The sequence below is a fragment of the Bombus terrestris genome, chromosome 14, assembly GCF_910591885.1.
Source record: "Bombus terrestris chromosome 14, iyBomTerr1.2, whole genome shotgun sequence".
NCBI classification, from domain to species: Eukaryota; Metazoa; Arthropoda; class Insecta; order Hymenoptera; family Apidae; genus Bombus; species Bombus terrestris.
The window spans coordinates 9,574,987-9,600,886 of record NC_063282.1 but is presented as its reverse complement, the minus strand read 5'-3'; the positions used below and the strand labels follow the sequence as shown (position 1 = coordinate 9,600,886).

At 37.2% G+C, this 25,900-nt stretch overlaps 1 protein-coding gene across 2 annotated transcripts in view; it reads right to left on the bottom strand.

The window, feature by feature from the left end:
• The window catches only part of LOC100649273, a 248,424-nt gene that overhangs the window by 40,653 nt on the left and 181,871 nt on the right, over positions 1-25,900 (bottom strand). For both annotated transcript variants that reach the window (XM_003400913.4, XM_012316578.3), the window contains one exon: positions 15,063-15,141. In XM_003400913.4, coding sequence (XP_003400961.1) covers positions 15,063-15,141 — 79 coding nt within the window. The remainder of the gene's footprint in view (positions 1-15,062; positions 15,142-25,900) is intronic.

Genomic DNA, 25,900 nt, shown 5'->3' with positions numbered 1-25,900 from the left:
AGAAAGTCTCTTTATGATGTATCGGTTCTAGCTTCGTGATTGTTGTTTTGAAAATTTTACAATTCTTTCGGTGATAAATTCTTTCAACGTATTTCAGATTTTTTAAAAATAAATGATAATTAAACGATGTTATATCGAATGTTCTATTTTTATCGAATAAAATATCATCGTGTTCTCGATCGTGGCTAATTATAATAAATCAGTGAACGACGCGACGCTTGATCGTGCTATGATAATTAGAATGGCGGTCGTATCGATTTGAAGTCAGAATGTCGTGCATAATTGATCATTGAAAACGCTATGCATTCCGGGTAAAATAAATTGCGCCATTATCATGCGATCTCCAATTAAGGAAAGCTACTTTTAGCCAAATATATCACGTCGCGATAAGTCTTGCTTCTTTAGTCAATCTCCGGATTGTCTTGCATACATTTGCATTTAAAACGGTATTTCTTTCCTGTCGCAATTACCGGAAACAACGGCTGGCTCAATATGCAATCCTCGACGAATTGTTGGCCACAAACGATGGCTGAAGGATCGCTGCTACTCTAAGAAAAACTTCTCGTCTCGATTGTAATAATAAATTGAAATTGCATTTTACAACTGGATTAATGCCAAAACAAGAGACAACTTTATTTCCTGAAAAATTCAACAGGACGGCTGATAGAATTTATTGATACATGCACAAAGTTACTGTTTACCAGGAGAAATTAAAATTCAAAATTGCGTAGCATTATTTAGCGATAAAATGGAGTGGAATAATTTAATAATTTCATTCGTTTCATATTTTCTTCTCGTAAAGCCCAGCGCACGAAAACTACTCAACGAAATTGGATTACACTCCTGCTCATTTTAGCCAATTTTAACGCAAACCTTGTACACAGTGTACTACCACTTATCGTGATTCTCTTCGTACGTCATGCTTAATTTTAGCCGAGGGAACTAGAGGGACCAGGGATCGTAATATTTTTGGACCTAGATACCAAATGCAATCGATATCTACGACAAATATACTTATCCATATAAGAAATCCAGGGTACTATCTTTGTGTTGGATTATTTGACGATTTTGATTGTTTCCGGCAATTGATATGGTAGAATTGAAACAGTTATTCATTAAGAATGTTTTCTTGTCCAATAACGATATATTAAATGTAAAATGAATTTAAATACAGCAATTCAAGAGAAAGATCCGGAATTTATCGAACAAGACGATATCTCCCGACGCTTGTACATTTTTATATTCCGATTGGCACCAGAAGAATAATTCCTAAAATTCTAAGAAATTTTCTAGCGCTGATTATATAACCAAGCTTCTCCATTAAAGTCCGGAAGCAGCGAATTCTGTAATACTTCATTAGCAAAATTTTCGATAGGTTAATGGAGCTTAAAGTGGCTCGAGTCCTCACACATGAGATATTGAAATTTCATTCACACATACACAGGTAGACACTTGGTTCAACGAACTTGGTGAGGGGAGAAGCAAGCAGTAGCCGGCACTTGAGTTGGCTATTATTTCGAGCTACGGCATTTCACAAAAAGGGACGTGTATCGATCAAAGAAGGCAGGGGCGCACGAATCGGTCAAGACCCTCAATAATCGCGTAATTGAATGCTAACGATGCTGAAATGTTGGTAGAACTCGCCCGACTGATCTGCAAATATACTCATCGGCGTTTCACCACGGCCGGGGAGACGTTGTTTGTGCTCGTGCGGCCTGTGTACCAGGACCACAGAGGGTGGAGAGAACCGAGCACTCGCAGCCAGACGAAGCTTATCGAATACACGACGAACGAACAATCTTCGTTGTATATCCGATGGACAGGGTATACTTGAAATTAACCCTGGTGAACGAAGTGCGGCCGCGAGCAATTACGGGCCAGCCATGTCTGATAGGCTAATGGAGAAACCGAGGGGGTGTGAAGTAACTCACAGGGAAGCCAGCAGTGAATTAACGTTGGGGAGAACTCGAAACCGAACTGCTTTTTTACCTCCAGATGATGTCGTAAGTCGACGATAAACAGGCAACTTAGAGGCTTAATTTATTATTTCTCATTGCGAAGAGCGTAATATCTTGATATTTAACAGTACCAAAATAAAGTAAAGCAGCAGGGTGAAGTAAAGTACATTACGCGTCTGTCTACGAATATATGAAGATCCATCATCTTGCAAATTGTGTAGTGTTAAATTAACAGTGTAACGCATATTGTAATGTAATAAATATTTTTCGTCATCGACGATGCTTCATTCCATGCAGAATAAACATATCATTAAATTTTATGCGAATGTGCAATTTGAAACAGGACGTTGAAGCGAATGTTCTGCTTTAATAACGCTAGCTTTACGTTTGAAAATAACACATTATAGAACAAAATTATTTCAATCACATATTTACCCTCTTTATCTAACTTATATATTGCTTAAATATTTTATAATAACTGTAGGAAAATTATGCGTGGACTAATTAAAATTGGCTAAATATCGCGATTTATTGACTCTTTCGTGACAACAGCTACAAAATAATATTTAATGACGCAATTATCACCGGCATTAAACGAGATACGAAAGGGACATTAAATTTATCGGAATATTAACTCTACAGATGTCACTAATCAATGTTGTTTAACACATAGTGGGGGGTTCCGAGTTATGCAGCGGTTTGTGGTAAGCCAAACGTTATCGAGCAACGCATTCAGATACGAATAGCGTAGAAGGAACACGCGCGCGTAATCACCAACATTAACGCAGCATTCGGTAATACACGATACAGCTACGTCACTAATAATGCATGCGTTTCCTAATAAATTACGTATTTACGTTTTACAACAGCCACAAATAATAAGCACCTAAATCAATAATGGAATTTGGTAATATAGAACATGGCAAGCCCTTAATGAATTATATTTCGGACAGCTTCAAATGTCAAATATCTAAATTTCTAATAGACAAAGTACTTGGTACTTCGTTAAACACACTATAGCTTAAGACTGGTAAGATGAAAAGTTTAAAGCAGTATTATTATGGTAACATTTCAGAGGGATGAAAATACAAAGATTCCATCTTATTTTCTAGTTCTTATTTTCAATTCTAGACATCTCGTAACTACTTTTGCAATACCATATTTAAGCAATTTCGAAACAGGAAATCAATGCAAATATTCTTACAAATAATATTTTTAAACAATTTAGATGCTATTAACTATTATTGCAAAAATAATATTTTAAATACTATTACTATATGTAATACTATATGTATTAGGATATGTATACTATATGTAATACTATATGTAAATACTATTACTCATTATCGTAGAAGTACCATTTTTGAAGTACTATTTTTAAGCAATTTCACTAAAAAGGTCGATCGTAGGCTCAAAGGGGACGAAAGAAATTAGAATGGTAGAAAGGTAGGTAGGGTTTAAAGCAATACTATCGCAACATCTTGGAGGGGTGAAAATGCAAAGATCATTTCTCAAAGTGTTCCATTCACATGGCGCGTAAACAACGCTATGTAACAGCTCTTGCTTCATCATCCCAAGTCTCGTTATTTATTCTAAAAAAAATGCAATACCACCCGGCGAGATATCAGTCGCGATAAAAGTTGCGGCCGCAAAACGATCTCCGTGACTGCCTTATCCGACGTCGTATGTAAATGCCGACGTGTTTTCTGCTGGATACACGTGCACGGGCCACACAAACGGCCGTATAGCAAAAGGAAAGTCGTGTTATCTCATGTAAATCTTCACGGTGCCACGATAAGCGTGAATTTCACCGCTTGCTTATTAATATTTATGTTCGGTGTTAAGGGCTGGAAGGCCTCTGTTAACTGTACAGGCAAATTCAAAAGTACAAGACCAACGAGAATTTATAGAAAAGCTTGTTTAAACGTTCGGTTCGCTCTACGAGAAAATTATTGCACCTAACCGTAATTTTGTAGTAATATGGAACATGTAGGTATAAGGTTGCTAACAGCAATTTCTCAGAAATATCGTTTAATTATTTGCAGAGAACGAAATTCACAGTAATATTGAAACATTTATATCACTTATCTTGTTTTAGTTAAAATAAATATATACCAGTCATTTGAATATTAATAGTCACACGAACATTAATGTTTCTCAAAATAGCTCTTTTAATATTACTTTTAGAGCGTAAGCATTAAGCGGAGATGAATATTTTCTCACAAGAATTAAAAATGAAGGATATAGTACGAAAATACTGGCGATGCTAAATCTCGATGCTAAATATAGGCTTTAATTAATATCAAATAATCCAATGCAAGGATGTCAAATTTATAATCCTTGGAATAGCGAATAAAAGCGTTCGTTATCGCGATGAAGTTGAAAATGTGAAAATATCATTAAACCACGGCATCCGTTATTTTTAACGCGTGCATCTGCTTATTATGTAAATAATAATAACAATGCTATCCGTGGCTGTCGCAAATTGGTAACAAACGCGGTTTCCGCTTCAATTCGTGCTCAGAGGAAAGTGGACCAATTAGGCGAGTTTTGTCCCAGGAGAGAGAAACTAAGTTTTGAAATACCATTAGCTATATTAATGTGCTTCTCTGCCGTAGGTCATTTCAGGTCAGAAACGTTAAATGCCATCTCGAGTTCTATTCTTTTCTACTCACTAAAATCAGATATAACAACAGGATATCGGTCATTACGTGTAAGTCACCAACTATCTTCTGTTATCACAGTCTAGTTACTGTACTATATGCAACAAATAATTTCGTAATTATATCGTGGCATCACATAGTCCACAGAATTTACTTCGTAACAACATTAATTCCAAAATCGGACTTTCAATTAACTTCAGGTGTTTAGTTTGAAATCCTTGTAATGAGATTGTTATTCCAGGAAACGTCAGTTGCAAGCGTAAATATGCGCAATTTGTTTTCAGACATTTTTTTTGTAAAATGTCTTTTCATTAAGATTGCTTTGGCGAACTGCATTTATGTGAAATTAATTTTCCGAATAATTAAATTTCATCGAACAAGTTCGCGATAACGACAGGCTTACTTGTTTATGACAAACATGTTTTAAATAACGCGCGTTAACACGGAGTTCCTTTATACGAGAATTTTTGCGTTAATATCATTTTATAGAAAAATAATATTTTATCGTACTATGCGTTATAAAAATGATTAAGAACGTGTTACTGTACTGCGGTCTAAACAGAAATTATTATTAAATAAACTAAAATATGTCGTTTTTAGATTCTTATAATCATGCTAAGGGCTGGACGTGATCTTTACAATCAAGTAAATTACGTGCTCTTTGTAACACGAAAAAGACAAAGATGTAGATTACCTTGGAACGTATCAGTTTCCTCCTAAACGAAGCAGAAACGAGCCAATGATAATCTAGAATCTAGAACGTTGTTCCCTTTCATGAGCACTAGCGGTACGTAGATTTTCATCAAAGCAGGAATTCGTCGATGAATATTATTAAAAGAATCAGATATGGAATTTCATTAAAACTTGTCAAGGGAAAATATATAGCCGAGGTGGCCAGTCCTCGTTATTCAAGCTTCTCACTTGTTGCGTTCAAAACCGCCTGCAATTTCCGAAAGTAACGTTGTTTACAGAATAGTTCCTGCTTAAAAAAAAAAAAAAAAAAAATACATAGCGTTGATATTTTCAAATAAATTTCCAAATAAAAAATACTCCGATATTTTCATTTGTTGAAAAAATTGCGCGATTGTTTTCAAATTTCACAGATTATGGAATGATGGAAAAGTAAAAAAAATTATTTCTCTTCTCTATTAGAATGAGTAGCGACTTAAATGACTATTTGCTCAGCAATGTTTTACATTTTTTAATTTCTATTAAAAAAAAAAAAAAAAAAACGAAAAAACTAAACATATCACGGAAAAGCAATTATAACAAAGGATTACCAAAGAGAATTAACTTTTTTTACACATTCACGTTCGAAGCGTACTGAAAATTTATAATCCCCATTTTTCCCCACAATGCACTGATCTATCAAGATAATTAAACTACCTAATTATTTTCGATATTTTTTAAATTTCCCCGCGTCTTTAATCCTCTTAAAAATCATATCCACAGAAATAACGCGATGACAGCGTTTCATAAGTGTTATCAAAGGATCCTCCACAACCGATTTTATCAAACGTTGCCGTTGAAAAATTTCGAACGAACCTCATTTCCCAATCATTAATTTCGAATCAATGGCACAAAACGAGATCATCGGATTCGATTTTGTGGTTACCGATCGACGAGTATCGCCACTCCATCATGAAATATCAGCCAGGTATTGGAATGATTGCAACAGACCTGTCGATTCTGCCGGAAGTAGTCTTCATTCGTCACTCAACCGGTGAATCGATGTTCCATGCACGCGAACTAGACGTCCGAGTTGTCCCCTGATCGTTTGTTCGACGAAATAGTTGAATGAACGTACCGTGGATTTGTACTGATCATGAAATTCGGAATGATAATTGCATATATATATATATATACATATATATATTAATAATAATTCACATTATCAGATGTGACAGAATTAGATTCATTGAATCACCCCAGACGAAAAGACTTATAGTCATAATTAAATATTCATTACACAGGAAGATTATTCTAGTAAATGCATGAATATTCTAATAATTACATAGTGTGTAAGACTTGGTCTATCTTTAATTTTCTAAGTGCATTCTGAGATATTTGAATTCATTTCAAAACAATAATAAAATAGCTAGGTTTTCGCTTTTTCCCCAGGTCGTCAATGCTGTTAATTGATATAATGTTAACTTCGTATTAACGATCCTTGAAATTTTAATTCTATAATCAATGGCATTATGTTGCTATGAAATATCAAATATGTATATGCAAATTTACTATAATCAAATATCCTCGGACTGGCACACAGCCCACCGCAAAACAATTGACGTTCTGATTTTAATTGATACTCAATTAATAACTAATTTGGTATCAATATGACGTAAATGAATAATTAAGCGAATTTAATACTGTGATACAATAGCGAAAGAAGAAAGGGTCTGCCCAAAATAAAATCTATCAGATCAAAGCGCATCGAATTAATTGTATTATTGAAATATCTAAATCTGGATGCAATATGGTTTCAGTGAAACGAAACATTATTTTATAAAGTTTCGCGAAACTGAATTTTCATTGTTTCCTAAATTCATTTCAAACGTTTTATAAATTCTCGCGAAAGCAGCTTTTTATGGCAGCTTCGATCCAAATTCTAATGCGATAAAGTTTGTAGCGGCATTCGAGAACAAAACTTTCCAACGGTTTCGTCGATACAAGTATCACCGAAGCGTAAGTGCCGACAGGCCTAATGAGCCATCGATATTGCTACGGTCCTTCTGTCGAATATTTGGAAGAAGGCATACGTTACAACGGTCGCAGACGTCTAACGAACGCGTGCATAGTGCGGATATTGAGAGGCGAAAAAAAGAAACGAATCGGATCAAAAAAACAATTGACTTGTGACCGTTGAGTTGTAATTGTTGTTGAAAATCGTCAGTTGGAATAGAGAATTGTACGAAAAGAGTCGAAAGCAAGGATCGTAATACACGTCCTATATCCAAAATTACCTTAGTTCAAACGAAATGACGTGTTATTTTATACGATTTCACGAAACCAAACTGGTTCGTCGAAGATACAACTTACAAAATTCCTTGAAAAAGTCATCAGGATCTCGTCGAAACTAAAATGTTCGTAAACGAGATATACATGGAGTATCTTTCCTGTCCTCTCGAAACCGGTTCAAACTTGGCCGTCATCAAGCCTCCATTACGTTAACGAGACAGAGGCAATCGGAAACGAGTAAACAGCGCGTCTCCGCACTACATTTCCCTCCAATCTGATACTGACAAATTACTCCGAACTATCCAGGACAAACTTTCCCGCGACGTGACCGTATTACGTTCGTCGTCTCGAGTGAATCAAAATTCGTCGTTCGGGTAGAGAAAAATGCACGGACGAGGTGGGTCTATCGGCGGTGGTGTGACGCGAACCAACGCGATTTACCTTTCTCGCGTGATTCATCATCCGCGAATTAAAATTCCGGCGTCGTGCGAGTTTCTCTCGTCTCGGGACACTCGAAACGAGTGGTAAATTTTGAACGGCGCGGTAACCGAATGCTACGGAGGAGGACGAGGGCGAAGGCGAGGGCGAGGATGAGGGTGAGGGCGAGTCGACGTCGCTGGATGATGGTGCGTGCCGGTGACGTTAATTATGTTCCCCTGTTTGCAAGTATAATTTTTAAATGTCTCGCTGTTACTGTGGACACGCACGCGTATTAAAATATAGCTTAATATGCAAATTTATTTGGCCGTCCACCGGACGACCATTTGCATCCTCGGTGGTGCCGCGCGACGAGAATAAAACGGACGATTACGATCGACCCGGAGCAGAGCTTCGATTCGACACGATTTACAAACGCAGGCTGCTGGAACGATGACGGTGACGACGACGGCGACAACGACGAAAACAGGGGAATTCGTGAGAGTTGGTGAAAACGGTGTGGATTGACGGCTACATTAAAGCGCGACAGTGGAAGAACGGGGAGAACATTGGGCGTCGACTGACGATATTAAGTGACGCCTTCGAGATATCGCATTCGCCTCCCTGTTTGTACGTATATTTCCCCTTGTGCCGGGCTACTCTGATTTATTTATTCGTCTAACGGCACTACCGACCGTTGGTTCCGTTGCCGTCACTTTTGTCACGCGTTTGGAATCTTGTTTCAGTCTCGTTCAATGACATTGTCGAAATTGATTTAAGGTTGCGTGGGCGAAGTGAAGAGACGCAAACAGAGGGCAGAGTGATTGGAGCTGTTTCTATCTGCGAGTTTTATCGTGCTGTTCGAGAGGCGTTTGATGCTTCCTTGAATACGACATTTCCAGGTTGAAGTAATAAATCGATGAATGTATATTCAATGTGTGGAACATTGTTTGATTTATACATACATTTCCCACTTATCACTTTAATTGAACTATCTTTAAACTCTTCGATCCTTTCTTTAAAGCCTTGTATAATTAAAACAACTTCTTAGAATTTAAAGATTGTGGAATTGACTGAAAAACGATCGGTAAATTATGGAAGAGCTCGACGAACGTAATAAAATAAAGAACTGTCCCATTTCAAACTTCGTCAAAGAAGATCTAAGAACCAGGTTCCTTTCAGGAAGGTTCATCGACATCTAGCAATCCCAGACGCAAGTGCTTGCACTGCGAATTTCACTATCGCGATCGTCCTCGGATATTCTTCATCCAACCATATTATTTCCTCGAATCAGTAAACGAATGCTCCCGCGGACAAAACAAAAAGAAGAAATGAAAAAGACGAAGAACGAAAGGACGTCGACGACGACGATGACGAAGAAGAAGAAGAAGAAGAAAAAGATGGAGGAAAAGAACTGGTAGAAGAAGAGAGCATCGGGCAAGAATCTTTCCGGACAACGTACTTCACGAACAATTTCTTTCAACGCGAAACGCCAGCCAGCAGCAGCAGTACGCGCATTTACCTCGAAACTCTCGAAGTCTGGGCATTGTTCACCGTGGAAACTATTATAGTCACTTTTGCGGAGGCTCTTCGCGCTCGTCATTCGTTGCTGGATGACGGAAAATTACGTCGCCGAGGAGTCATCAAAAAAGTGTCGACCGTTCAACGACCACCAGAGGAAAAAAAGTTCCGCTCTGTCTCTCTCAATGGACACGCGAAAATCGTCGCGAAACTGCCTTTTTGCCGGCGCGAATCTTCTGGAAGAGTAGAAAAAAGAAGAGGCGCGAGAAAAGAGGGCAAAACAGGGTGGAAGAAGGAGGGAGAGAGGAGGAAAAAAAGAAGAAGGAAGAACGAGATTGTAAGCGGTGGAAAACGGAAGAAAAAGCCCGAGAATAGACTTCATTCGCGAAAAGGGCTATCGACGTTTTCCCACGACACTATCTGTTGCAGACATCTCACGGATAATGCATCAGCCGGTGCGAAATATGTTTTCCAGCTTTGTCTCCTTCTCTTCCCCTTTCGCTCTTTTTCTTCCTTTCTCTCTCGCTCTTTCTCCCCTGTCACGGCCTCTTTTTACGTTCACGGAAACTGTCAGACCATCCGCGGTATCCCGCGGTGTACAACTATGCAGTTACCTGTGCCTTGACGTTTTCAGATTGGTCTCAACAGAACGTCTGCGGAGATGGAATTTTGGTTGAGTTACGAGGTTGTAAAGAGGGTGGTTTTCTTTTTTAGAGGAAGTTTGAGAACGTAATTCGATTGGCCAAGAGTGAACGATCGTTTAAACTCTGATTTCTATTTTTTTTTCGTCAAAATGACGAAGATGACAGTGCTCACAAAAAATTGTATTATTCGATCACCTTTTTTTCATTTTGTTTGATAAATTGACGTACTCGTGTAACTTTGGCTTTCATCTAATTTGTCGAGCTAATATTACTGAAATTATATTAGCGCTTGTAGTTTATTAATTTGTCTGTTATACATAATTTTTTGATTATTTGCAGCAGTCTGCCGCTCCGGATGATTGCCAATTACCAGAAAAGGAATGGAAAGTTACCCCTGAGAAACTCGCTTCGAGAGGGAAGATTAAAACGAACTTGTTAAAAGTCTAGTTAAGTTTGTACGTGTCTAATTACTTATTCCTACATTAACAGTACGCTCTTCGTTTAAAATTCTCGACCAGTTCGTAAAATCATATTAATTCGGTTATCTTGTATGCGAGTAAAAAATTTCTTTTCTCCTTTGACCGTAACCAACCACTGTAATTTATATCAAGGAATGTACAACATGAAAATCAAAACAAGAAAGAAAGGCACGAAACAAATGCTATAGCATATCCCGTCTTCAATTTTTTAATACGTACGTTCTGAATTATGTTACATAATATATGTAACATGGAAGTAGCATAAGTAGGTAAATATGTGCATAACATCAAGATCCTAACTATATTCTATCCGTAGCAACATTTTAGTGAACGTACACTGTTTAGGACGTCAAGGATTAAATACATAATTCATACTGAATATTACCCTGAAACGTATGTACATTGGGATTTTCAAAATTAATTGATTAATTGCATACGAAAAGCAAGAAGCTTTAGAAAATCGTATAATCTTAACTAACGATGTTTTTCGTTTAAGTTTTGAGCCTCTCATCCCTCATAAAATTTTCAGCCTTGCATATCATGATGGACACAATGGCTAGGACGGTGATTTTACTGTCTCGCGGCCAGCAGCTGTGTTAGCCAGACAACAACTTCGCCCTGCTCCAAGATGCCTCGACGGTAAATGACGTGACGTTATAAAGCCGACAATTCCGTGAAAACGTCTGACGGACAATGGGTACGTACGGCTGATGAAGAGGACAGCTGCTGCGTGTACAAGCAATTATTTTCATCGGTAGAAGGGCAGACGCGTGAACGAGATCGCCTCTGCGCCCGCCATTATTGTTTTTTCTAAGGGAAATTTATTCATTATCACCCCTTTTCTCTTTGCATGAAATTTGAATTTTAAATTGGACCAAAAAGATTGGAAATTAAATAATTATGCAATTCCTATTTTTTGGTGAATCGTATTTTTACACGTACGAAATGTAATAATTTATATAAATATAATAATGTTATGCGATAGTGACAAATACCAGAGAAATAAATGAAAATAGAATATCAAAATGCATTAGGATTGTAGAAACACGAATTAGAAATAAAAGCTGATGCAGGTGTGTAACGTAGCAAGAAAAATTTGTTCGAAAATTTAATAGAAAGCCCTATATGAGAAAAGGGACGGCCAGACTAGCAGACTTTTAAATTCTGACAGTATCCAGATATCATGTCCGCGAAATGAGCAACACTCAAACGGTAAGAGTAGCAGCTTCAAAAATTTTCCCCATTGGAAACTTTACTGAAATTCAACAATGTGGAACATGGATTTTTTAAAATAATTCAAAACCATTTTCAAGTGGATTTCAATTCAGATAGGATTTCGTTGAAACATTTTACTCGCGTTTAAACGTTTTCACACACCGAAAATAGCGAAAGCGACCATTGTCAATAATATTACGCGCATTTTTTTACACCTTAATGAAACTCACATTCGAAATTCCCATTTAAAACACACAGTATTTATTAATAATATTTAGACAATAAACCATATTAACGGGGAGAATATCATATTCCAAGATTGTATGCGATTTTACATAATATATGTATGAAATGTCTCGCTTTGTTTCTAAAATTATTGAAAAATCGATAGCACGCTAGCATATGCACCACTCCATCGTCATTTCTTATGTATTGTAGAATATACGAATTTTAATATTGCACGATATGCTCCTGCAAATGTCACGTTTTATAGCTAGAAAGTTCTGAATTTCTATTAATAATATGTTATATACCTACACATTCCCTACGGAACATTCGATGTGAAAAATAATTTTATAACTTGTAATATTATCTTTGACAAAAAAATTACACGTTAAAATTGCACGTAGTAGTCAATTTATCTTAATAAGCAAACATTCACGAAGTACCTACTAGAAATATTTTTCGATGCAATAACCACGAATAAGAACTACAAAAAGAAACAAAAAGAAAAAAAAGAAGAAAGGAAATTTGAAATCGGAATCTACGCCAATTAAAGACACTGCATACTAAATCTTACTGAATATTTCCAAACAGGCCAATTCTGCGTTTGTCTATTGGCTTGAAAGAGTAGCGGACAACATGGGGGCGTATTTCAACGGAGCCGTGCTATATTTTTCAAACGACGGGATGAAAATTTTTCGAAGCGACCGTTTCGGCCATCGTCGAAAAATGATCGTCGTTATTCCTTTCAATTTGCTGCGAAGCTAAAAAATAGCGACAACGAGGCAGCAGTCAGACTCAGTAGTCGCACAATACCGCATTTTGCCGCATGTTTCGGCAAATTTTAAATGTCACGCGAGAACCGCCGGAAAATTCATTCTGTACGCGAGAAATATTGCAGCGAAAAACGGGTGGATCGTTAAATTTTAACAATCACGGTTTACTGCCGTTTTATATTAGCGACTATCGCGCAAGCTGAGGACAGAGACCGTGTTTCGTGCAACCAACCAAACACGCTCTATGTCCCTCCAAAGTTTAGGGTCTAAACAATCGGTGTCCCTCGGTCCACTTTGCTTGCGGACTTTAACCAGTTGCCAGAGTTGACTGGCTCGTTTTCTTCGGCCGGCAGATCGTGAAACCAGATGACGCGATACGAGATGTCACGGTTTCCCTACAGAAACCTGCGGAATTCTGCCTTCCCCAGGGACATTGTCCCTAAAGCAACGAACAACCTGTTTTATCTGGTCTCATTGGTGGAAAAGCGTTATCAAAGTAATATTTGCAGCTTCTTGGATTCCGAGAAAGTAATTCAATATCAGAGAATTATAGTGGCATATTAAAACGAACAATGAAGGTGGTAATAAAATTTCCAACGATAAAGAATTTTTTGATTCTTCGTGTTAATTCGATCGTGCTATCTTTCACTTCAAATTAGTCCGCTCCATTAACCATAAATATATCTTTTTAATAAAATACTCCATCAGCGCTATTGATCAACGCTCTTACGTGACTCTCCCCCCCAAAAAGGTATAAGACTTCCAATCTCTAATCTTTTGTTCCTAAAAGGTGGTAAGTCATGTCATAGTTGCTGCTAAAATATTCACGCTAACATCTCTTTGTTATGTACACTTTTATATTTCACTTTACCGATATAGCTAAAATTCTAGTAAAAATTTAATAAATCGAAGTATATACCTTCCTATATCACTTCCTTTTCACTCACCGTTTGGATATCGAACACGTTTTATCGAGGAATCGAATAATAACAATGTACATACGTTATTTCCCTTCTAGGAAATACGACCGTGGTTCCCCCTATCATCCATCCTTCTCTGTCCTTTCCTCGAACTTCGTTTGAGAGAACCTCCCAAACGTTCGGCGAATTTTGCGAAAATCCATCTATCGATATACAATCGAAATTCCGTCAGAAAACGCGATGGAGAAATAAACAAGTCTAGGAACAAAGCGATTCTAATATATCCAGCGTTTTTCCGGCAAAAAGCGTCAGCTTAATCAGTCTAAACGCTAAACAATCGCGAGTGCAGGCGGATTAGCCGGCGATTATCGTTGTTTCATTTCCGGGTGATGCTTTTCTCGTCGAGCTGAGAGGTTCTCGCAATTTCATGGTCACGTACGTCGCGTAAAACACTATTTCAGCACGTCGTCAAGCGAGAAGCATGGCGCGAAGAGCAGGCCAGTTAGATCGAGTTTAGCATTTGTTTGGCGCTGTTCTTAAGGCGATCTCACCGTTCGAGCCAGCGACGGCGACAGGATCAAGCGGTCGCCCTTCGAATGAAATGCGACTTCTCCGTTTACGTGGAAGATTTATGCGCGACCCGCGACCAACTTCCTCGTCCGTGATGCGATCTGCAGGCTTAGGCTAGCTGCCAAGTCTCGCGCCACATTACAGATTTTTGGAATAGACCGAAGAAGAACGCCATTTTTCATCCGGCAGACCGACACAATCGACACTCTCTAACCCAATTTTCCACTAGAATCTACGAATTTCCTCGTGTGATATCTTCCTACTTATTATTCGCGTTTTCTTTGCACTCCTACGGTGTGTATGTCTTTATTACTCACGTTCATGCAAAATCTGATCTTCAAATTTGGATAAGAAGGACTTTAATGTGATTCTATCTTTTTTCTCCGTAAAGATTGTAGCCGGTTCTTCTACTAGTTTTTGATAATGTTACTTGTCATTATCAAATGGCAGCAACAGAAATATGTAAACTGGATCTTGTTACATTTCATATCAATACTGTGTATATTAGCTCACACTATTTCGAAAATTGAATTTTAATACGCTGACTATCATGGTAGTTCCATCCATGGACGGAAATAACTTGAATAAACAACATGTTCGATACAATATTCGATATCTTTAACGTTACAGCGATAATTCAAAATATTTCTTAGATTTACAGCATTCATCAGTAAACGTATTAATATTACGTAGTTAGATAAAGTATGTTCACATACCAATCGTTGCCAGTTTTGGTTACATTCTGTCGTTTGCGTCCGGTTTGATGGGGTTTTGGTTCGGCCACCATGTTGACATCTGAAACAAAAATGATAAAAATACATTATAGCATTGTGCAATAATATATTAAATATTTTCGCGGAGAAAAGAGAGAAACAGAAGCATCAAATGTTTGCTTAAAACGTGTATATAGGATTTATAATTTCATAAATTTTAGTTCAGCTTTATTTAAGTTTCAAGCCTAATGTATTACCAATAATCAGAATTCACTTAAAACGCTGTGCTAAATACTTTGTGCAGCATGGTTATTTATCGTAAAAAGAGAAGCAATTGTCGCGCGTGTAACAGCAAAATCGCGATAGAAATCTGTCTCCTGGCTTAATAGCCAGCTTAAATTAATAAAGCGGACGGCTGCAAAGGGGCTTAACGTGTCCGCAAACAGTTATTAATTTCGTCCCTTTGCGGTGCGTTTCTGTATCGTACTAGATACCACTAAGGTGGATAATGGATGCTCGTTCGAGTGATCAGAACAGTTGAGCCGTTGTGTCAGCGAATTATCCATTCTTCCTGTCTTTGCCCGGAAAAAAATGAGGAAAGACTATTCTCTGCGTTGTACTGAATAGGCTTCGCGGATTTCATTCTTGGACACGTTTCCCATTGCGTTCGATATGGAACTGGAAGCAGCTTATGCGAATTACTTCTGAACGAACGATGATTCATGAAATTATCGAGGATATCTAAAGATCTATCTTAATCCACCTTAAACCTAACATCGTCCGGTCAATATATCGATCGTTGGCTTAATTATAATCCTTACGAAGCGTGCTTCGATTGGACAATATTTTAAGTTTATCAGAACAACTTTTCAGCGGTTGTTTTACTTTTTTCAAGTATGCAGTTAACTCGAGATTGAATAAAAATAAGAAGTTCCGTGATCATATGATATGATTAAATGTACATGCTTGTATAATGTCTTCAGTTAACTACTATATTTTCTATGATTAAAAATACGTTCGCGGTATTGTGTAAGCAATTTTTATCGCGGATTCTCGAATATTAACCACAATTTCTGACTACCTCTCTATTATCGAAAATAATGATTTCCTGCTGACAAAGAGCACAAACATAATCTTAAACAGGGTACCAAGCCAGCTGACTCCAGTGGGTGTGTAGCCAGTGCGAAACACGACACAGACCTATCCTTTGTGTAACCTAACCAAACACGTCGTACAGATAGAACCACGAGGGTGTACACATAATCTACCATAGCTAAAAGTCAGCTCGATTATGATGGCTATTTGTACATATAACGGGGAAATTGTTCGCATGTCAGTCAACTTAAATGATTTGTTCACTTTTATGACACCTTGAAACAAAACGACACGTTGACTACAAATCTATGACAAAAATGTATCGATGATTATGTATGTGGCTTAGGTGGTGAGTCTAAAAAGAACGAGCTTATCACTTATTTTGCGTCTATTTACATTACAACAATACGAAACCATCTTTGCAAAGTAGTAGAAATTGAATTGTTGGATCGAGTTGATTGTTGCGTTGTTAAAGAGAATTCAGTTTGCTCATTGAAGGTAAAACTAAATATTTCGGAACGGAAAATATATAACTTGTAATTAGGATATTTTCATGTTCATGGTAAAAATATCCAATCTCTGTGATATGTAATGTTATGGTTAACAATTTTTTTAAATTTCGAGAGAAAAAGTAATTGGATTTTCAACGTATAGAAAAAAATGGCACGAGCTAATACTAACATTTGAGGGGATGAATTTTTCAAGAGAATCGTTCATAGTCTCCTAATTATAGTTACGGAGTAGTATTCACAGACGTCCCAACTATGGAATATTAATGTTTGAATAATTTCTGTTTTCTGCGTGGTCGTAAACTAATCTCTATGGTAGCATGTATTTACTTGTGCCGTTGTTTACCGAGTGCATACAACGCCCGAACGTTGCAAATGCAATACACAAATGTGTATTAAATCAGAATATTCGTTAGCAGTTGATGTGGAATTAATGTAAATGAACAAGTTAATATTAGTTGACACACGTTCTACGTAAAATAACGCAATAAACGTATGTATTAATATACTACCTACTGTAAAGGTATTACCTACACTAATTAGACGCGAATGAACTACACGACAACATTTACTTTAACAATACCTAAACTATTTCCTGTCTTTATCATAACATTAATTTCAACCAATACATTATTACAAATCCCAATCGATTTCGACTTTAGACATATCCAAACACTTTGATAGATTCGATTTAGTAATAATTCGCGCATGGTAGTGAAGTGCACATTTTTCTAAAAAAATAATTTGACTAAAAATAAAAGGTAAGTTTCGATCAATTCTACGACTAGTTGGATTTCTTTCAGTAACGTTCGCACGGGCGCGTAAACTTTGGCTCTCAACGCGTATCGAGCTCGAAGAAATTAGAATTGGCTAACGTTAAAACAGCCAGACAGCCTGATAAGAATTATCTCAGCGACGTTCTCGGAGTTACCTAAAACAGACCGGCGTCGGCGACCGAGAAAGGCGCTTAACTTCCGCGAATGTTTCACCAAACGAGCTGCCATAATCTTGGTTAAATATCCAGCCTGTATCCTATTTCCTTCTCTACGTCGTTCCCGAATGCCAGATTTTGCTTCCAGTTGACTTTTCCAACTGTGCAATCTGCGATATGCATAAAAATGCCATCCAGCCGCCAGGTTTCAACTCTACCCGTATAAATGACCGTTTCATCGAATGAAATTATTTCGACTAGACCTCTCTATCTCTGGAACTGTCGCGGAATATAAATGTGACGAATAATATAAATCTGTTGAACTTTGCTCTGGAATCGATACGCTATTCGCAGAAATAGAGAATATTTTAAAAAGAAATCAAACGTTTCCATACTAACAATAACGTATGTATATTTGAACTTGCGTGATTTTAGGTTGTAGAAACTGCTCAAAATTATAGAGCGTTCATTGTCTCTGAGGAATATGAGAATTTGTTTTTAAACATGGGTTCCAATGCAACTTTTATCTCAAATGTCCCCCAATCACCTAATTAATACAATACCGTACGAACCATCAGTAATTCATAACGATACATAGATGTAAAATTTTCAACATTTAAACTTTAAAACACAAAAATGTTGAGGTTATTCGGTATATAAAGAGAGAAAAACGCGTGGATAAAGTGTAAAATACAAAATATATATTTAATTTAATAGTGAAATACAGGAATACAATTTGAGCTGGTCCAGATCCGCACGCTAGCAGTGTTACTTTATAACTGAAAACCCCGAAGTCAACATCGCCTGTCTACAGTTTATGGTCTGCCTCCCTGCTATTCTTTTGTCTATATGCTGTCGATGGCTTCAGCGCTTGAGAAAGCTAAAAAGACCAGATGTGGAGTTTTCCTAGAAGTGGTGACCACTTCAATAAAAAAGATTCACATAATTGATGCAGAGAAATATTTATTCGATCGTTCCTTCACTGGAAGATGAAATCGTAAAGTGTAAACCGTAATTTTCAAAAATATAGAATAACATTATAATCTTTCATCTTTTCTTGATTAAATCAGTCTGGATTACTGCTTTAAAAATATTTTCTATACTGTCTTATTCCAAAGTATCCGAACGAAGGAAAAATATCGTAAAGAGAATTAAAAAACATTCGAACGATTTTTCCAAAAGAACTAAGCAGCCGCCAGTGTATCAGTTTTACAACAAATACGGATTACAGACTATCTTGTAGAGTTCCGAGAAATCAACACGTGTATTGTTGGTCGCGTACGCGCGTTATCCGCTTCCCAGTCATTTCCATCGTCGTCGTCGTCGTCGTCGTCGTCGTCGTTGTCGTCGAAACACGGTAAAGTTTGCTCGATGGTGAATCGTGCTTGCGATGGAAACCGAGAGGCTACAAACGCCTGGGTGCGGAGGCGGAAGTCGAGTATCGATGTCATCTGCAAGCACGGTTGAAGGGTGATGCCGGCTCCTATATCGCGTTGCGAATTGTTCTTCGAACTAACCGCGGCAGCTGCATCTGTAACCGGCAGCCACGGTAATGGAATATGACAACGCGAGCTGCATAATGATCAGCCGCTTCCCTGCCTCCGAACTTTCTAATAAAACGACCATTGTCGCTGACGTTTGCCCCGTTACGAAGCTGCATGGCCATGAAACAACAACAATCCAGTCAGGGGGAACCACGACAACGAGTGACCGTGGCTCGTCGATGCGTAACTGTTATGTCTTCCTTCGACCAGCCACTCTGTTTTACCCGTCAATTTGACCAATTAAGATTTACACGCAGTATAATGTAGCCACTCCTATCAGACAAAAGGAGGATGGTTAAAAAGATCCTTCGTATTCCTTCGGACATCTAAAATTTTAATAAGGCGTCATTCTATGATTTCTAACGTACGAAAGTAAAACCATTTATTGCAATTGTGATGGAAAAGTCATAAAAAATGCAGACCAAGTCGACGGTTATTAATTAACAATTTGAACGATATATTTTTACCATAGAAATATTGACTTTTCTTTGCAAAACAGCGCTTGAGTTTTCGCATTTAATACATTCATTTGGAAGTTATGATCATTCAAAATGAGGAAGTTCCAATTCCCATTTCGGGGCTTCGCCAACTTTTCATCAATTTTTTCTAACTTTCCCATCATATTTGTTATAAATTTTAACTGACGATACGTTCGTTCTTATAGGATAACGCTTTATTAGGATTTTCGGCGTCCGAAGATACGAATTTAGCACTTTTTGATCATCCTCCTTTACCTATATTGATGCTTTCTACACAAGGGTATTACAGGTTTCTGCCGCAAAAAGATGGTAGCATACTCTACGAGTAAAAATAAGACTTCATTCATAATCCATGTTGTATCTGGGCTTATTATCTATTCTATATGTTTGGGGAAAATTTCATAGCGAAAGCTGATGCATAATACGTGCTCGTTCTATGGCCAGACAGACAGGCAAAGCTCGAGAGGTTTTGGATCGAATGAAGAGAGAGAAATTTGTAGCAGATATAACTAGCGAGTTTGCCGTCTGAGCGACGGGATATAATGCGATACGGTGTTGGTAAGTTGTCTCGCGGTGTTAATACGTTAATTAGAATTTCGCTAATTAATACTTCCAGAAAGCGATTCAAAGCGGCGCGCCTGACTCGCGCGCCATGTTCTAACCACCGGCAATAAATGCGTGCTCCGATGTAATTGGGGGATTGAGATATGATTCACAGTATGCATTAAAGAGTCTATATTCCGGGTCAAATTGTATCATCGAGGGTGATAATATTATCAATGTGATCGGATTGTTTCCCAGAAGACATTTCTAACGATTCGTTCAGAATGTTTGTTCAAGATATTGTTTCTTTTCATAAAGTTTCGGAGTTAACGTTCTCGCGTTTTTCATAAATTGTCTTACAGATGAAAAGCTACTAGTATATAATCAGCTGATTTGTATTTTTTAAAATTTATGTATTTATTTCAGAATTTCAGTTATTTTATGGAAAAAGATTTATTATTGTTGGTATTTTGTAACGACTCGAAAAATTTCCCTAACATTGTTAGCTCAATTGTAGAAAGGAGACCACCAGCAACAATTTTTATTTAATAAGCAAACAGCATGGCCATTAACGTACGAGATCGTTTCCTGCTCATTTTGAAAAATATCATTCCTGGTGTTTTACGCCGCTTCCCACTACCACTTGACGATTCTTCACCTATTCAATGGCCGCGATAAAACGAACGAGTGTAATGTAACAAATCGCAACGTTCGTCATGCTGTCCGCTACGTGACGAGAATGAGAATTCGAGGTGAAAATAACTGACAGTTCTCTGACCGATAAATGACTGAATAAAATTGCACCGCAAATTGCCGAGTTGTTTCGAGTAGATAATCCGGTAATTGGAATGTTGCCAATTAATGCAGCTTCACAGACGAGAGTAAAATGATGATTCATGCGACGCGTAGCGGATGTGACAAGTCAACTTTTTCAGATAAGATAATCCAGGTGCGTGAATTTCACGGGGAAACCGTGATTTCACGCTCGAAATTGACTTTAGGAATAATTTTTTCCCTATTAACATAGAGTGTATTACAGAACGAATACCAATGGAGAATATTGAGGAACAAGACGCATAAATTTTTATAAAAAAAATTGACAATTTCAGGTTGGCTTAAAAACTGTTTAATGACAAAATCAATTATTATTGCAATTTATCGCAATTTCTTTATCGTATAGGTTTTGAAGCGATTCCAAGTTTGAAATTAGAAATTTGTATGCATTTCATAAAGAACGGGTCGAATCACTTTATGAACAATGCGCTTCTGTCACGAAAATGAAAGCCATCTTCCTATGTAGCCGAATATGCATAAGTGAAGTCGCATATAACACACTGAAAGTTCTATTCGCGAATAAAATAGTGAAATATATTCTACTTTATTTTCGATTACTCGAAGCATTAAAGTTTTCAACAACTACTCAAAGCATTGAACGCATCACAGTTCGGGAAGAAGGAATAGACTCGAAGAAGTGCCAGACCAATTAGTAGTTCACATTCTATTAGATGGGCGATTGTTTCGTGAAATATGATCTTCGTTGTTAAGCTTCGGTAAAATTAGAAATGATTCTTTGAGACGGGATAACGATGAAGCGTGTGCATTATGCGACAGACGTTAAGGCATGGCGTGAAAAGAAGATGGTAAAGTTGAAGAACGTATGCAAGTTGCAACTGCAAGATTTAACGAGGAAACTGATGCAACTTCTATTAGACCGTAGACTGGTGATGTGCATATGTTTCTTGAAGGTTGGTGAAAATTGAGCTTTGTCCCAGCCCTAGTTACATGGTAATTCAGTTTCTTCCATGGTACGTTTCAAAAATATGCGAAGAATTCTAATATACATGAAAGAGGGATGCAAACTTTCGCTATAAGTATTCTTTGCTCCAGCTTGAGGTAGTTGTATTCTTTAGAACTTTCAGCTTGACTAGCGAGAGTTTTCAAAAGACATCTTTGTTTGATTGGAAAACTTTGATAATCGAGATGTGATGAAAAATGTATAAATTTAATTATTGGAGAGAAAATTCGAGCAAGGAAAATAATATATTTTAATAGAAAGCGACCTTCAGAGATTACAATTTTTACAGTACAAAATCTACGAAATAAATGAATCGATATTTAATAGAAACTATTTTAACGAGATTTCCTGTTATATCCATTTAGTTGCGAATTATTTATTTCGAAAGAATGTTCGTATCTTAAAATATCAAATGACCTGTTGCTTTTACATCTCCTGATATTTCCCGAGGAGTCTACGCGTGAATGCAAATAATACCAGTAAACGACAGATAATCGTCACGTTTTCATAAAGACAAACGGACTGAGTTATAAGCTGCTTATGGTCATTACAGGCAGAAAGGCCAGGAAGAAAAATGAAAGTGAAGTGGAGGAAGCCATTAATGTTTGCTCTGCTTTGAGGGTAGCAAGTGTCACGAGAGTGTGGCGCAATTTAAGCAAATTAAGGGGAAAAATCGTGCTTGTTCTTCTTTAAAATAATATTAATCAACACCGGTCTGAATAAACAGATTGCCAATCTTTTATCGTTATTAAATAAATAATTATTTTACAACGGGAGTTCTTCATTCCACTGTTACACAGATTCCTACGTGAAATTATTATCTGACAAACGGCACGAGGAATTTACGTTATACATTGATAAATAACATTTTCCTACAGCATCAAAAGCGTGAGGTAATTGATAATAATCCTACAGCGTCATTTTATTAAACAAACATTCCACAAAAACCCTTAATACCGAGCAAGCAGAGCCTATATCATTTGAACGTTTAATATTTATCATTCGTTCATTATGTAGTATTTCACGTTTAATCTGCATCGTTTATCACTCATAATATTTTAATACCACTTTTAGAATTCGTCTATCCACGATATATTTTATAGCCAAAAATTCGAAAGGAAATGAGAACCCTGACTAACCAAATTACCAAACCCTCGAATAACTCAAATATTTCGTTGTATTAATATTTTGTACTCCATTGACAATAACGGGAAAATTGTTTATTGTATATTGTCTTCGCAATAAATGAATTTTATTAAAAAATATGGAGAAAGAAAGAATACTACTGTTTAAATTTACAACTTTTGCCATTTCAAAATAAAACTCTTTATTTCAAGGCGTTTTATTGCAAAAGCGTACCTGAGTAGAAAGGGTTATCATTCCGTACTATAAATTGTAAACTTGCAAACAGGTGGAGAAAATAATAAAAAAGAATTCCATTAGCTCGCCTGCGTTTATTATTAATTACCACTACCATGTTCTTTTCACTATTTTCTACTGTGCCTCTTCATATCGAGAGATTAATATTCGAAATATTAATTACCATTATTTATTAGATCGCAAATGACGCATTTCATGCGATATTACTCCAACAACCTCTTCACAATTATAACTCTTCCTGCCACAGAGAGCTCAGGCTCGTTCACGAAATTCATAGAACTGTTCCGGTGTTTCTCTGTGCACGTGCACACAGAAACTCACGGCTGTTCGGAGCGTTTCAACAAAGTTTCGTACCAGCCAGTCCAAGCTTCCTCCTCTGATCAGCTCATCAGACACGCACTACGATATATCTAACCGCGACACGATAATGTTTCCCTAGTTTCCCTACACTTTTTCCTACGAGGCTTTATCCTTCTGGCCCCTTTAATTGCACCTCATTATTTATAACGGTAGTTAGAAGTTGTTTCGTCTTTTCCGTGAACGGGGCGCGTACGTACGTGGCGGCCATCGCGTTTTATGCTGTGAAACGGAAGCTTTGTTTCGTGATAACTGGATGTTAAAACGTGGATTTATCGTGAACACATGTTAATCCTTCGTTGGTGAAAACTCGCGGCTATTTTCTCGCGAACAGAAGAAGTCTCGGAACTTTTTACCCTCCTTGCACATCTCTTAACTATGATTATTATATTTTCAATGATAGTTATATCATGCGATAGGTCTTTCTGCAGTAATTTTGTTTACACGCCGACAGAAAGTCGCTGAGAGGTGGCTGACTATGTCAGACTTTTTCTACTAGCAGTAGGACCGAGATTACGTATTATATCAGATTGAACAGAAAATTCGTTCTGCTTTTCGCAGCGAGATGAATCTGAGTTTAAACAACAGTTATCAACCACAATTTAATTGGCCTAACCTGGTATTGTTGATTAATTAACCATCAATTGTACAACTCATTGTAAAAAATAAAACTTGGCCTGGCACAAGTTCAAACGTGGTTGACCAAGACAACAAAAAGCCACATGTGTCAATTGTCACACGATAAAAATTGATGCAACTTGTATGGGATGTTCTGCCTTATCTATCATATTCTCCTGATCTTGCACGCTCAAACTATCACTTATTCCGCTCGTTACAAAACTATCTCAATAATTATTTTCAATTCGGAACTTATCTGTGGAAGATTGAAATTTTATCGCACAGCAGTTGAAATATTTTAAGTTGTCATTCCCGACAATCTGAATTATATAGCAATCGTTAATTTGGCAAATAAATCTGATTAGAAATTAGATCACAATAGCTAAGTCCTGCTGAATTTTCAATGACATTTCTAAGCGTATCTCTCAAGTTATTGGAAGTATCTAATTTGCAGTTGCTCTTTTACTAAAATTTTCTTTCAAACATTGACGAACATCTACGATATTAATTACGATTAATTTTTAATTTTCAAAATCCAATCTCCTAGGTCCTTTACGATAATAAATTTGCCACTTCTGTATCAGAAAATGATTCTTATACTATTTCAGGAAATATTAATTGAACAATTTCGTTAATTAGACAACTCGTCAAGTTTCAGCAGACTAATATTATTTAGTCATAACAAACAGCATAGATCAGTGGCAAGAGACGTATATACGGAAGCGAAACCATGTACGGAAGTCCTGTTGCGGGAACGACGTTTTTGACGTTTGCACGGTTGCGGCTAACACCGGTGTGGTCTTCGTGCACAGTTTGAGAATGACTTGGCGGCTATCATCGCGTAAACTGATGAGCGACATGAATATCCGAGTTGTTAATACTAGAAATGCTAGAAATCCGTGACAGGACAGCCATTTAGCCAGACTGGTAATTAAAATCAAACATGCGAAATTTGGATCGCCTGAAGTAATATGATTGCTTGCTTTAAACGTGATTTTACGTTTGGTAGTCGAATCTTGAAATGGCTAAACCATTTTAAACCAACGTTCAATTAAATTACGAGTCTTTAACCTTATCGAAGTTTCACGTTTACAATATTTAGATTGAACCAACGATTTGCGATATAATTAATTATTAAAAACCAAGGGGAAATATTTTCAAATTTATGAATTTATTTATAATATCTTATATATCCATAATATCTTCAAATAGATTTCAAATAGACAGTAAAATATGGGCAGTAAAATTCAAAGAGAAAGTCCAACTTTATAAACGAAAACGGTTATCCAGTTTTCCAGACCATCGAAGCTTTAGAAACCGCCATGCAAGATCAAAGATCTCCGTAAAATGTTCGGATTTCGACGAAGGCACGCAACGAAAACATCTTCCATCCGAAGAACCGTAGCAAACCATGGAACGCAGCTTAATTCTTTCCTTTCCACCTCTTTAGTTCGTCGGTACTTTTTTCTCGCATTTAAGCATCGTCTCGTGATCAGTTCGAGAAGGATACAGGCAGAGTAAGAGAAAAGTAAAGAATAGTTGGAAGAAAGAAGAGGGTTGTAACTGCGTGGTAAGGGCTACTGAAAGCGG